General features: G+C 46.7%; 1 protein-coding gene across 2 annotated transcripts in view; it reads right to left on the bottom strand.

Annotated features, from left to right (window-relative positions):
* Camkmt (calmodulin-lysine N-methyltransferase) overlaps nt 1-12,236 on the bottom strand; it is a 365,448-nt gene that overhangs the window by 1,194 nt on the left and 352,018 nt on the right. For both annotated transcript variants that reach the window (XM_021218032.2, XM_029531344.1), the window contains one exon: nt 5,106-5,237. In XM_021218032.2, coding sequence (XP_021073691.1) covers nt 5,106-5,237 — 132 coding nt within the window. The remainder of the gene's footprint in view (nt 1-5,105; nt 5,238-12,236) is intronic.

Genomic DNA, 12,236 nt, shown 5'->3' with positions numbered 1-12,236 from the left:
TTGTTAGTTTGTTTCTTCTGTTTCCTTCCTCCTCTTCTGTTTCTTTCGAGACAGGGTTTCCCTGTGTAGCCCTGACTGTCCTGAAACTCACTCTGTAGACCAGGCTGGCCTTGAACTCGAGAGATCCACCTGCCTCTGCCTCTTGAGTTCTGGGATTAAAGACGTGTGCCATCACACCTGGCTAGTTTCTAAGTTGGTATTTTTGAGCCAATTGTTAATTTATTTTTAATTTATTAGGATGAGAAATCTTTTCACTACTCAGGGAAGCAATTCTGTTATTAGTTCACATCAGTCCCTACTGGCCATCCTAAACAAACTTCTCAGGAGAGGCTCCACTCTCATATTCTGCTATCTGCTGGGGGTGCTTACCTGCATCTTTTACAAGTACACGTCTCTTCTAAATCCTATTCCAAAATGGTGACATGTCGTCAGTATTAAAAGACAGGAGTCATGAGTCCACCTTCTCCACTGGGCCCTAAGGCCAGTCTCACCCACCTTCCTTTCCTATTTGTTTTCATTCATTCACTCACTCACTTTTATGTATGTATGTATGTATGTATGTATGTATGTATGTATGTATGTATCTATGTATCTATGTATCTATGTATGTATTTATGAAACAGGGTTTCTCTGTCCTGCACCTCACTCTGTGAACCTGCCCGCCTCTGCCTCCAGAGTGCATGGATTAAGAGCGAGTGGCAGCACCGCCCTGCCTCACCTCCTTTGCCAAGAACAGGAAGTAGGGTGGCTACTGATGTGAGCTCATTTGCTTTCTTAGATGTCTGCTCACAAACGGCTAGTCATCTACTTAGAACAGGGCTTGAAGAGCCTGTCGCCACCCACGCACCGACATTGTCCTCCTCACTCTCTAGTTTAATAATCAACATGAGAATTCCAAGAAATTGGCCTCCCCAACTCCGCTGTCCATGCGGGCTCTGAACATACCTTGTCATACACGTCACCCTAGCAACGGAACAAGATCATTGAAACATTTCTCAGAGAGGAGAGGGGGCCACCATAGCTAAGTTCTTTTCTCTCGGCCTGGGGATAAAGGAACGTTGATCACTCTGTGCGAGTCAGCTGACCTACTCACTCTCCAGGCGCTAATAAATATCCAGAGCCTCAAATGAGCTCTTTATAAAGTCCCTGAGGTAATATATGGGATAAATAATTCTTCTGTAAATATGGTTTAGAAATCACTTTTAATTTGAATTCTGTGCTGACCTCTGGAGGCCAAAGCAGAGGTTCAGCTGCCGGAAGGGAAGGGGCGGACCAGCCTGGCTCTCCCTCTGAACCTGTCTGGAAATGGGGGATCTTCCCACTTCACAAACACCCGCGTGGCTATCTCTGAGCTAAGTAAACCTGTTCTAGGAGAGTCCTTGAGCACACACAAGGCTCCTGGGAAATGCTGGCTTGGACAGGGGAAATGCTACAAGATTTAAGAGTATTTCCACTTACTCTTTGCTCAATTGAAAATTATAATTTTTAAGATGTAAGAAAGCACCTTGAAAAAAATAGGAACAAAAAGCAAATTGTGAATAAAACAATTCTTCAGTTTCATAGGTTAAAACAGGGTCTTTGAGGACCACACTAAATTACAGAGCTGTTATTAGACGCATCGTGTCCACTCCATAATTGGATGTGGCACATTCAGCCTTACTACGGCAGGAACGGCAGCAGGAGTGGGGTTCAGACTGTTTACCCTTTACAGTACCCACAATTATCAACAGCACACCACACAGATTACAAGCACCAGCCACTTGTAACGTGGCATTTTGAATAGATAAGCAGAAGTGCAATATGGCTGTGCAGCTCACACAATATACCACACAGCTCAAGCCCCCCCACCCCCACCCCACTTTTTTTCTGGGCTAAGGACAGAAATATAGAAAATAGAATCCCCAGTGGTTTTGCCAAACTCGTGGCTTGTAAAAATCATATTTCCAAAGAACCTCTGAGCAGTGCCATCAGCTAATTTCAATCTAAATCACCGCTCTTCCTGGCTAAACCACGGGCTGTCTTAACAGTCCTGTATCTTCGTGGTTTGCATCACACCATGGGGCAAGAGGTTTGATTCTCAGTCTGGAGGGACCAAAAAGACGCTGGGAAGGAGAGGGAAGTGTTTTGTTATTATTATTTTTCCCCTTCCTGTTGCCCGGACAAGCAGAAAGACACTGTTTTAAAAGCGCACTCCACCTTCGACTGCCTGGTTTCTGGGCACGCCGGCTGCACGGTGTGGGTACGGTTTAACAAAAGCACGGGCACAGAGTACAGAATGGCACCGTTTTGATTACAGGCTTGCTTTTTAACGGAAATAAAATTTCACAGTTAACAATGAGAGGTGAAAAGTTTAAGAGGCAAAGCTGTTCCTCCTGATCGCTGACTGTTAATCAGCTTCATGGGTGGTTGCCTAAATCGGTAGATTTTTTTTTTTTTTTTTTTACCTTGCACTACTGCCAAGATTGTAACTAATTTTTTCCCCTGTTGTAAGAGGAGGGGTGAAAAACTCCGCATAGAAGGCAGCTGTGTATGAGTGACGTGAGGCGCTAATGCAGAGGGCAAAATTAAAATTCATGAATCTCTTCACAACCATTTGTGTAACAAGATTAAGACGGGACAGCGGAAAAGAGCGGCATTATCAGGCGTCTTACAGTCCTCCAGCTGCTCACGGTCTATTCCAACACAGTAGGGCTAAGAGGATAACACGCAGCCCGAAGGGAAACGCTGCTCCTCCGATGGGGAGCAGGAGCGGCCCAGGGACAGTGGGCTTTGGCCAGAGATGCAGAAGAAGAAAGCTGATTGCAGCTCAAGATGGGAAACTTTTAAGCCCTGGCTATTAGCACGAGGCCAACAAAAGCCGCCAAGGAGGAGGTTCCCCCAGCCTAGCCGGCCCTCAGCTTCCTGGAGCTGCGTGGAGGTGGCACAGACAGCCTTTGGTCTCAGGGGCTGGGACTGAGACTCCTGAGCTCCGTGAGCAGGAACAGGGGCGACCCCATACTCACTCCACCTGGTCCCTGGCCTGCTGGTGTGTGTGTGTGTGTGTGTGTGCGTGTGTGTGTGTGTCAGTGGTGGTGGTGGGTTGGGTGTGTGTGTGGGGGGGGGGTCGTGAGTCTGATGAAAAAGGGGACACAAGGGATGAGCATTCTTGTGATAGAAGCAAGATATCAAACTAACTGAAATAGCTCTCATTAAACACACACTATTTATTTATACCTTTGACCCAAGACTGCACAGCATCTTCCCTGGGTTCTCCTTCCTGAGAACATCATTCATGTGTAGGTTCACCCCACAGCCACAGGGAAGACGATTTCTAAGCCCGTTGTCAGCAAAGGGAAGAATTTGACTTGTAAGCAAACCTAAGGCCATTTAATAATTTAAAGAGATGTATTTGTGTTTGGGCCGGCTCATCAGTCAGTGGTGACCTACCCAGTACACACTGGGTACAACATACAGTATAGATGCTAGAAACATATTCAGAGGTTTCCTAAGTGTACTGTGCTTGGCAGGGTAGGGCACAGCACTGAAATCAAAAGGAGGAGGCTGCCATCCACTAGAGACTGACAAGTTCCAGACAAAGGGGGGGGGTGGCACCAAGGTGTCTTGCTTGTCCCATCCTACTTCAGATGTTTCAGAGAGGAGACAAGGGGTCCTGGGGGGCAATGCCAACAGCTCTGCTGGTGGAAGCACCCACACCTTCGCTCTCCTGAGCTGTCACTGAGAGACTAAAGGCATCTGTTCTGAATCGCCAGAAGATGACAGAATGTCAGAGCAGCATCAGCTGACCCCGTAGTTGCAGCCTGACTCTGAGAGAAAGCCACCTCATTCCTTTAGTTGAAGGTACTCAGGAGGCCAGGAGAGACACTTCCCCATCAGGTAACCCCTGGGAGCTCTTCCCTTTGTTCTGGGGAGAGGGTGAGGAGGGGAGCATTATTCTGGAGAAGCAGATAAGATGTGAATAACTTGCCAGTTGGTTCCTATTTTCTGACTGTAAGGTGGAGGTCCAATTCCATCAGTGAGAGGATGCCATTTAACTTCCAGTTCTCAAAGCATCCTCTCTGCCCACCCCTACCCACAGGCTGAATGGAGCCCTAGAGACACGAAGAAGAAGGCAACCCATTTCAAGGAAGTGAGAACAAGGGTCCTTTCTCCCGCTTGGAAGATCTGATCCATTTTGAATATGACTTTTCAGTAGCTGACATATTTCAACATTATATCACAGCCCTGCGCAATAAAGAATGCTATTCACATTGTTCCAGGAGAAAATTAAGGTCAGGCTTTTGTACTTTCCTGTAGTCATAGCCTGTGAAAGCATGACAAGTCAGAGTCTCTCACGGAGGGCAGATGAGCTCAGCAAAGGGAGACTTCTGTAAAGGCACGAATATATACAAGAAATTCGTGTAAGGCTAGTCCCTGTGGCGGGCACCAGCAAACATGAGAGCCCTGGAAACTTTTCCATGAAATGCCTGCCTCTTGGTGTCCTATATTGCCCCACGCACATAAATAATAAAGAGGCTGATAGCATTGCTTTATGTAAGCAGGCTTAGAACTCACTCTCAGATAAGGGCTTCTGACCTAAATCTTGTAGCGTGCGCCTCAATCTGACATATAACCTTGCAACTGTGAACTTCTGTATGAGATTTAACAGTCTCAAACTGTCAACTGACCCAGCCATAAAGCCGGCAGAGATAAAGATTTACAGTCCAACATGATACAATTAGACACTCACCTTCTATTTATTTCAGTCCGGCTAAGCATTTAACCTACTTAAAAGCCGAAGGTTTTTCATTAAAACACAAATGCATGTTTGTCATTCATTCTAAGCCACATCCTCTTGCATCTTGCAAATTATTCCATTATGAATGAAAAAGATTAGTTTGTTTCAGAGAAAGGGGCAAACAGGAATGATTTTCTGTAAAATCCTCATAGACATGCAAAGATAAAAGATGGCTTTGCCACACAAAATAATCAGATACAAATAGCTGTTCGGAAGCAACACACCTAAAGAATACTTTAATCAAATATTTAGGTTACCTGCCAAAAAACCCACGGTCTCTTCAGAATGCAACTCAGATTAAAGTGTTATCTAGCACAGGCAGGGAACTGACCTTGGAGTGGAAGTTTGAAATGCGCTCATCGTAATTTTCATGTCTTTGGAGAGAGAACCCAGCTTTTTCAGCTAGATTGCAAAACTGGTTGAAAGTATTCCCTCGGCGAGGGGCGAATACCACTGCTCTCCCCTAGAACATTAAACAAGAAATTCACACAGTTTAAAGCTGGAAAGCAACCAAACACAACGGCCGTCAGTCAAAGCATTTGTCTTCTCAGGTACAGACACGGAACTGTTGTTTATAGAGACATCTAAGCAGGACGCATGTTCACAGGAGAATTGTTTCAGGGACAGATACAGAAAAAAATATTTCACCCTCAGATAGCCATGCTATACGGCATCGTTTCTAAATTATGTCTATGTAATAAGCAAAATGCAATGGGAGCTCCTCTCCTGAACAACATACCATAAATGTCAGAGTTTGGGGTGGCTCCCATTACTCTTTTTTTTTTTGATATTTTCTTTATTTACATTTCAAATGTTTTCCCCTCTCCAGGTCTCACCCCCTATCTCCTCCTCCTACCTCTATGAGGGTGCCCCCCCACCTACCCTCTCTACCCCCACCTACTCTCATCTTCCTGCCCTGGCATTCCGTACACTGGGGCATCGAAAACCCTCAGGCCCAAGGGCCTCTCCTCCCACTGATGCCCAAACAAGGTCATCCTCTACCACATATGTGGCTGGATCCATGGGCCCCTCCATGTGTACTCTTTGGTTGGTGGTCCAGTCCCTGGGGAGCTCAAGGGGGTCTGGCCTGTTGACACTGTTGCTCCCTCCATGGGGCTGCATGGAGCCACTCAGGAGACAGCCATATCAGGCTCCTGTCAGCAAGCACTTCTGGGCATCCACAGTAGCTTCCGGGTTTGGTGTCTGTACATGGGATGGATCCCCAGGTGGGGCAGTCTCTGGATGGCCTTTCCTTCAGTCTCTGCTCTACACTTTGTCTCCATATTTCCTCCTCTGAGTATTTTGTTTCCCCTTCTAAGAAGCACTTAAGTATCCACACTTTGGTCTTCCTTCTCCTTGGGCTTCACATGGTCTGTGAATTGAATCTTGGGTATTCCTAACTTTTAGGCTAATATCCACTTATCACTTAGTGCATACCATGTGTGTTCTTTTGTGACTGAGTTACCTCACTCAGGATGATATTTTCAAGTTCCATCCATTTGCCTATGAATTTCGTGAAGTCATTGTTTTTAATAACTGAGTAGTACTCCATTGTGTAAATGTACCACATTTTCTGTATCCATTCCTCTGTTGAGGGACATCTGGGTTCTTTCCAGCTTCTGGCTATTATAANTNAGGCTGCTNTGAACATAGTGGANCATGTGTCCTTNTTACNAGTTGGANCATCTTCTGGGTATATGCCCAGGAGNGGTANTGCTGGATCTTCTAGTAGTACTTTGTCCAATTTTCTGAGGAACTGCCAAACTGATTTCCAGAGTGGTTGTACCAGCTTGAGAATTCTTTGTTTAGCTCTGTACCCCATTTTTAATAGGGTTATTTGGTTCTCTGGAGTCTCACTTCTTGAGTTCCCACTACTGTTTCATACTGCCAGCACCTGACACAGCTCCAGGACATGTGGTAAGCAGTTCACATACATGTTAATCTACTAGAAGATTCGGTGCCAACCTACTCTCCCTGGGATCAGTGAGCACAATCCATGCTGAAGCATTCTCACATTTCAATCCTGCTCCCGAGTCTTTTCAGTGACTCGCCTGCTCTGGGACAAGGGTCCGAGACTTGGGTTTCCAACCTCAGTGAATCCCTTGGGAAGGTCCACACTGTAACAGGACAAATCACTACAGCAGTCAAACGGAAGTGGGGACGTGCGGGCAGGCGGGCGTGTGTAACAGTCACATGATCTGGAGAGGGTTGTGGTCATGAAGAGAACCTGAGTAACATGTACATGGACTTCAGAAAGCTGGTGTGACAGGTCAGGTGACAGGACAGTTCATATGGACTCTTTACTGATAACTGCTTGCACGTATTCGCCCCCCCCTTCCCGTAACATGTATACAGAACAGCCCAGTTTCTGAACCTAATTCTCTCCTCGTTAAACAGAAACAGGCACCTGCATGCTTCTGTTAACTCATTGCCAGTCCAGGTTCTGAGAATATTATTAAATATATTCCAGTTCCGTTTTTGTGGTTGTTGTTTGAGGTAGTGTCTTATTATGTAGTCCAGGCTAGCCCTAAATCTGTGTTCCTCCGGCCTTTATGTCCTGAGTTCTACTGTTGCAGGTGAGGGTTCCCATGCCTAACTTCTTCAAGTTTCTTATGACAGAAAGTTACCATTCCCACCTACCAAGCATTTGCTGGAGTGTGTCAGACATGGGCTCAGCATCTATATCATCTATATCTATATTTATATCTATATCTATATCTATATCTATATCTATATCTATACATCTCCTCTAGTCTCCATCTTGTGAATACACTCTCAGGTCTGTTTTACAGGATGCTCAGAAAGCTGGATAACTGACCTAGGGGGAAAACCCATATTTGATTAGAAGCTCACTCACTTGACTCTACCATGGCCACCCTTTCTCTTGATTCCACAGTGTCCTTATTAGCCACAGGGATGACAGGGATCATGACAGCTACCACCACGATAGCTGCCTCACGGGCCCTCTTCCATCCCTTTGACACCCTTCTCTATAGCCTTGTAGATTAGACATTGCAATTTACAGATAAGTGAACATGCGGAGGAGGGTTTGGGAAACAGTAGGAACCATGGAGTGGAAAGAACCCTGGACTTCCAGCAAGGATTGCCACCGTCTGACAGCCATGGCATCAGCACAGTCAGTCAGCCACAGCACCGTCAGGACCACTCCCCATCCACCAGAGAGCTGGAAGGGCGTTGGAGCTGGTTTCCTCTGATCTCTTGATCCTGCACACAAGAACCTGCAGGCCTCCAGGCTGAGCTGCCGAGCTCGCTCATCCAGCTAACGGGAAGGACCCAGCTGCATGGCCTCTCTGTTTTCCCTTCCAGTGAGCGGTGAGGCTCAAAGGAAGGGAATGGAAAAATAATCTAGACAGCAAGGCTACTCAGATTGGGTAAAATCCATATCACTCAACCGTGCTCTGAGAAGGCTCACCCCATCACACTTACCTGCCCTGGACACCAAGGTGCCTTCACGTTGTGTTTACGGATGCACACATGCACATCCCGGCACATAGTTACAGCGGTATCCATCATGCCACCGCACTTAAGGTTCTGTCAGCCTCTCCAATATTAATTGCTATTTTCAGGCAGTTTTCAAACTTAGCAGCAAAAATTCATTTTTATGTGAAACTAGATATAATACGTGGTCTCAGCAGGAGAACACGAGTCTTCCCCCCCCCCCCGCCTTTTTTAAAGGGGCGGGGGAAGGAGGGACGAGCAGTTGGATCAGTCGGTCACTTCACTCATTTCAAAGGACTGGTTGCCAAGCTAGAGTTTTGAATAATGGAAGCCGATTCATTTTGAAGTCACCTGCAAAGACTGCCATACAGTTTAGAGTTGAGGTTTTGAACAGCTATCATCTCGGCTGTATATCACAGGGTTTCAGGTGACAGCATCCTTGGTTGAGCTGATGTTCGTATTCACAAAGTGTGCACCTCCCGCATCCCACTCACCGGTGGGTTGGGAGTGGAGTGGGTGGTTAGCTTAAGAAGTGTTTTCTGACTAAACATAATTCCTCTGCTTAAGGGTCAGTTTACCATCTATCGCTAACAGATATATCCAGAATGGTAGCACCCCCTCCCCTCGCCTCTCACCCCATCAAAGCTTTAGCCTCATTCTTGGTACCCATTGTCACAAACACGCGCTATACCCTTGTTTGCAACTGTCGGACTCCTCTGGCTGGATTGCAGCTCCATGACAACAAGGGCTCCTGGCACTCTGTGCAGGGCACTTCCTCAGTGCCTAGCAGACAGTAGGCACTCAGTCAATATTTGTTGAAATAATAAACTAAATCCAGGTGCTGAACAATCTGAAGACCACCAGTCTGGGAGTCTGAAGGCCACATTCTATTGCTTTGTCTTTTGAACAGATTTTCTCCGTGAGATTTTTTTTACGGAAGTCAGCTCTAGGGTGGGACTGTAGAGGTGGGACCTAAGTACCCAATCCTGCGCCCACACAATGAGAGGAGGGGGGGAGTGGTGTTGGTTCAGAGTTAGTTATGAGTTTTAAGATGATTTTTTTCCTTTTGCTTAATACAGATATTTTGAGATGTAGATTCATGTTTAGGAGGGTGACAGCAGATCATCCATCTATTCAGTGATATACGCCAGCCTCTGCCCCATGTGGTAATGATGCTTCTAAAGCCGGGCCCCCTGCCTCCCAGTGTCCACAGGGGGAGCAGGGCGTGTCTATAGGGAACTACAATTGATGGACATAGCTTACAATTTGGCTGCAGAAAATCAAAACTAGAAAAATAAGATAGGTATAAAATTAGCATACTACCCTATGGAAATCATTTTCAATTTACTAAAATGAAACTTCCTAAGCATTCAGACACGGTGGTCATTTTTAAAATTCAGAATAACTCCTGGGTGGAGCGTAACATTTGACTGATGGGCAGAGATTGGAGGGGATTCACTTATCCCTGGAGAGAGAAGTTCCACTTGGCAACAAAGACACTGTTTACACCTTGAGGTTCTTGTGCCAGGCTGCCTCACTCTCCCGTGGGAAAATAAGGACGCTTCAGATTCACTTAAGAAAGGAATGTGCCAGGGGCTGGAGAGAAGGCTCAGCTCACTGACTGCTCTTCCAGAGGTCCTGAGTTCAATTCCCAGCAACCACATAGTGGCTCACAACCATCTGTAATGGGATCTGACAACAGCTACAGTGTACTTACACATAATAAATAAATAAATAAATAAATAAATAAATAAATAAATAAATAAATAAATCTTGAAAGAAAGAAAGGAGAGAGATAGAGAGAGAGAGAGAGAGAGAGAGAGAGAGAGAGAGAGAGAGAGAGAGAGAGAGGAAGGTGCTGTGCCACTGAGGTCCCTTCACCCCCTTCCTCCTCCAGGTCGCCAATTATTAACTACCTATTACATGCTTTAGTCTTCTCTTCGTTTCTTTTACTTGCTTTCTGACATTCTGCTCTTGCTCCCTTCTGCCCCTCTCCCTCTCCCTCTCCCTCTCACTCCCCCTCTCACTCCCCCTCTCCCCCTACCCCCCCCCATTCACTCTTACCTCCTTTTCTGGCTTCTTCTTCTCCTCTCTCACTAGCTTTGTCAATGACCCTAGGCTTCTGCCTACATTTCTTCATGTTTGGTATAATTCTAGGCAATTGCACTCAAGTCCATAGCTTCAACTATCACTTAAACATCAGTAACTTCCAAGAATATAACTGATCTAATGACAGCATTCACCTTTGTGAAGGGTCCACACCCATCATTCCGGGTGCCTCCTAATCTCTGCATGTGGATGCTCTGAAAATATCTTTAACCCATTCTGTTTAACGTGGAATGTAAGCCTTGGCTCTAAACCTTACTGTTTGTTCTCAAAGCAATAGTTATCAAAGCCAGTGCACCCAGGGATTTACACACACACACACACACACACACACACACACACACACACATATGCACGCACAGATGCACAGAGCTAAAGGAACCAGTGCACTGCCAGTGTGTTCCTTCTTTTCTTTTTTCTTGTTCTTCTGCTTCCTCTCTCCTCTCTTCTCCTCCCTCCCTCCCTCCCTCCCTCCCTCTCTTTTAGGGTGCTGGCTCTTGAACCCAGCTTTGTGAATGGCATGTGCTCTAGCACTGAGCTACATCTCAACCTTATTTCCATCTCTTTTCCTGGGATGCTGGCGAGACAGTTTGACCAAAGAGTCCTTCCAATAAAATGGGGTTTGGAGACCCCCGAGATGTGTTCTGACTTCTTGGGATAGCAGACAAAGCCCCATGTGACCTGGCTCCCACCCTTACCAACAGCTGTCCCTAGGCCTCCCATACTTACTTGGCCCTCTAGTCAAACTGAAGCCATCACAGCTGCTGTGTTCTTCCATGCATCTCCTTGTCTGTAAACTTGCAAACACTCCTCAGGCTACAGTGCCTCTCCCACCTCCACTGTGCCTGCCTGCCTGGTAAACTCATCCTCATCCTCAGTTCCCAGGCCAGATGCCCCGCTCCTTTGAGGCCTTTTCTGACTCTCTCTGGCCTCGACATTCTGTGCCTCCCCAGGCAGTCGTTTCTACCCCCTGCCTCCTCAGGTTGCCAAGCCTTGGCTATTGGGCCTCACAACCACCTGCAGCTGCTTGTGCCCCTGGGGTAGGGTTGTGCTGTTTATTCCTGTCTTCTGGTCCCACCTCCGTACTGGGCATCCAAGAGGCATGCAGAAACTGAACATCCACTCCACACCTTCTTTGGTTCCATTACATCCTAGGTGGAGAAGTCCATGGAGACCTGGGTCCGTGGTGGACCCCCAAGGGGCTTTGCTTTTCTCAGACTCTGCTTTACTCCAATCTGGCCCCTTGGCAGTATTTGAGTGACTACACCGTTGTTCATAAACCTCCAGTGGCTCTCTATTCCTTCCCTGATAAGGCCCTGTCTCTTCATCACAGCATGGTCACCTTCACAAAATGGTTCCCCAAAGTAATTTCTAGCTTCATTTTCTGCTTCTGCCCAAGCTCCAAAGTGGACAGAGTTAAGCCAGAGCACACCGCAGGCAAACATCGTGTTCTTCTACTCTGCACAGGTGAGCAAGTGCACTCCCTCTGGTGCCTCTGAGATGGCTTAGGTAGCCCTCCTATGGCCTCCAGCTCCCCTCTGCTTCCTTCCAGCTCCTCACGCCCGATCTGCTCTTGCTGAGTTATACTGCCAGTCACTCCTGTGTGACTCTACTCTGCTACCCTGCCTTACAATGCCCCTTACTCTAGATTCTAGATTCACAGCTCCACACTCTGGAGCACAGGGCCAGGCAGACCATAGTTACTTAGCGAGTATTTCATCAAACAAAGCCATCGGGCCTGTCCAACCTGTGGCCTGTGGCCCACTTGTGGCAGCTGGTAGCCCAGAACAGCTCTGAATGCCACCCAACAGAAAATCCATAAGCTTACTGAAAATATCCTGAGAATTTTTTGAGTTAGAGGACTTGATTGTGCAGTTCACGGGCGTGAATTCTGTAG

Source organism: Mus pahari, chromosome 18 (genome assembly GCF_900095145.1).
Source record: "Mus pahari chromosome 18, PAHARI_EIJ_v1.1, whole genome shotgun sequence".
Lineage (NCBI taxonomy): Eukaryota > Metazoa > Chordata > Mammalia > Rodentia > Muridae > Mus > Mus pahari.
Note: the sequence above shows the minus strand (reverse complement) of the source record. Positions and strands in the feature narration are given on the sequence as shown.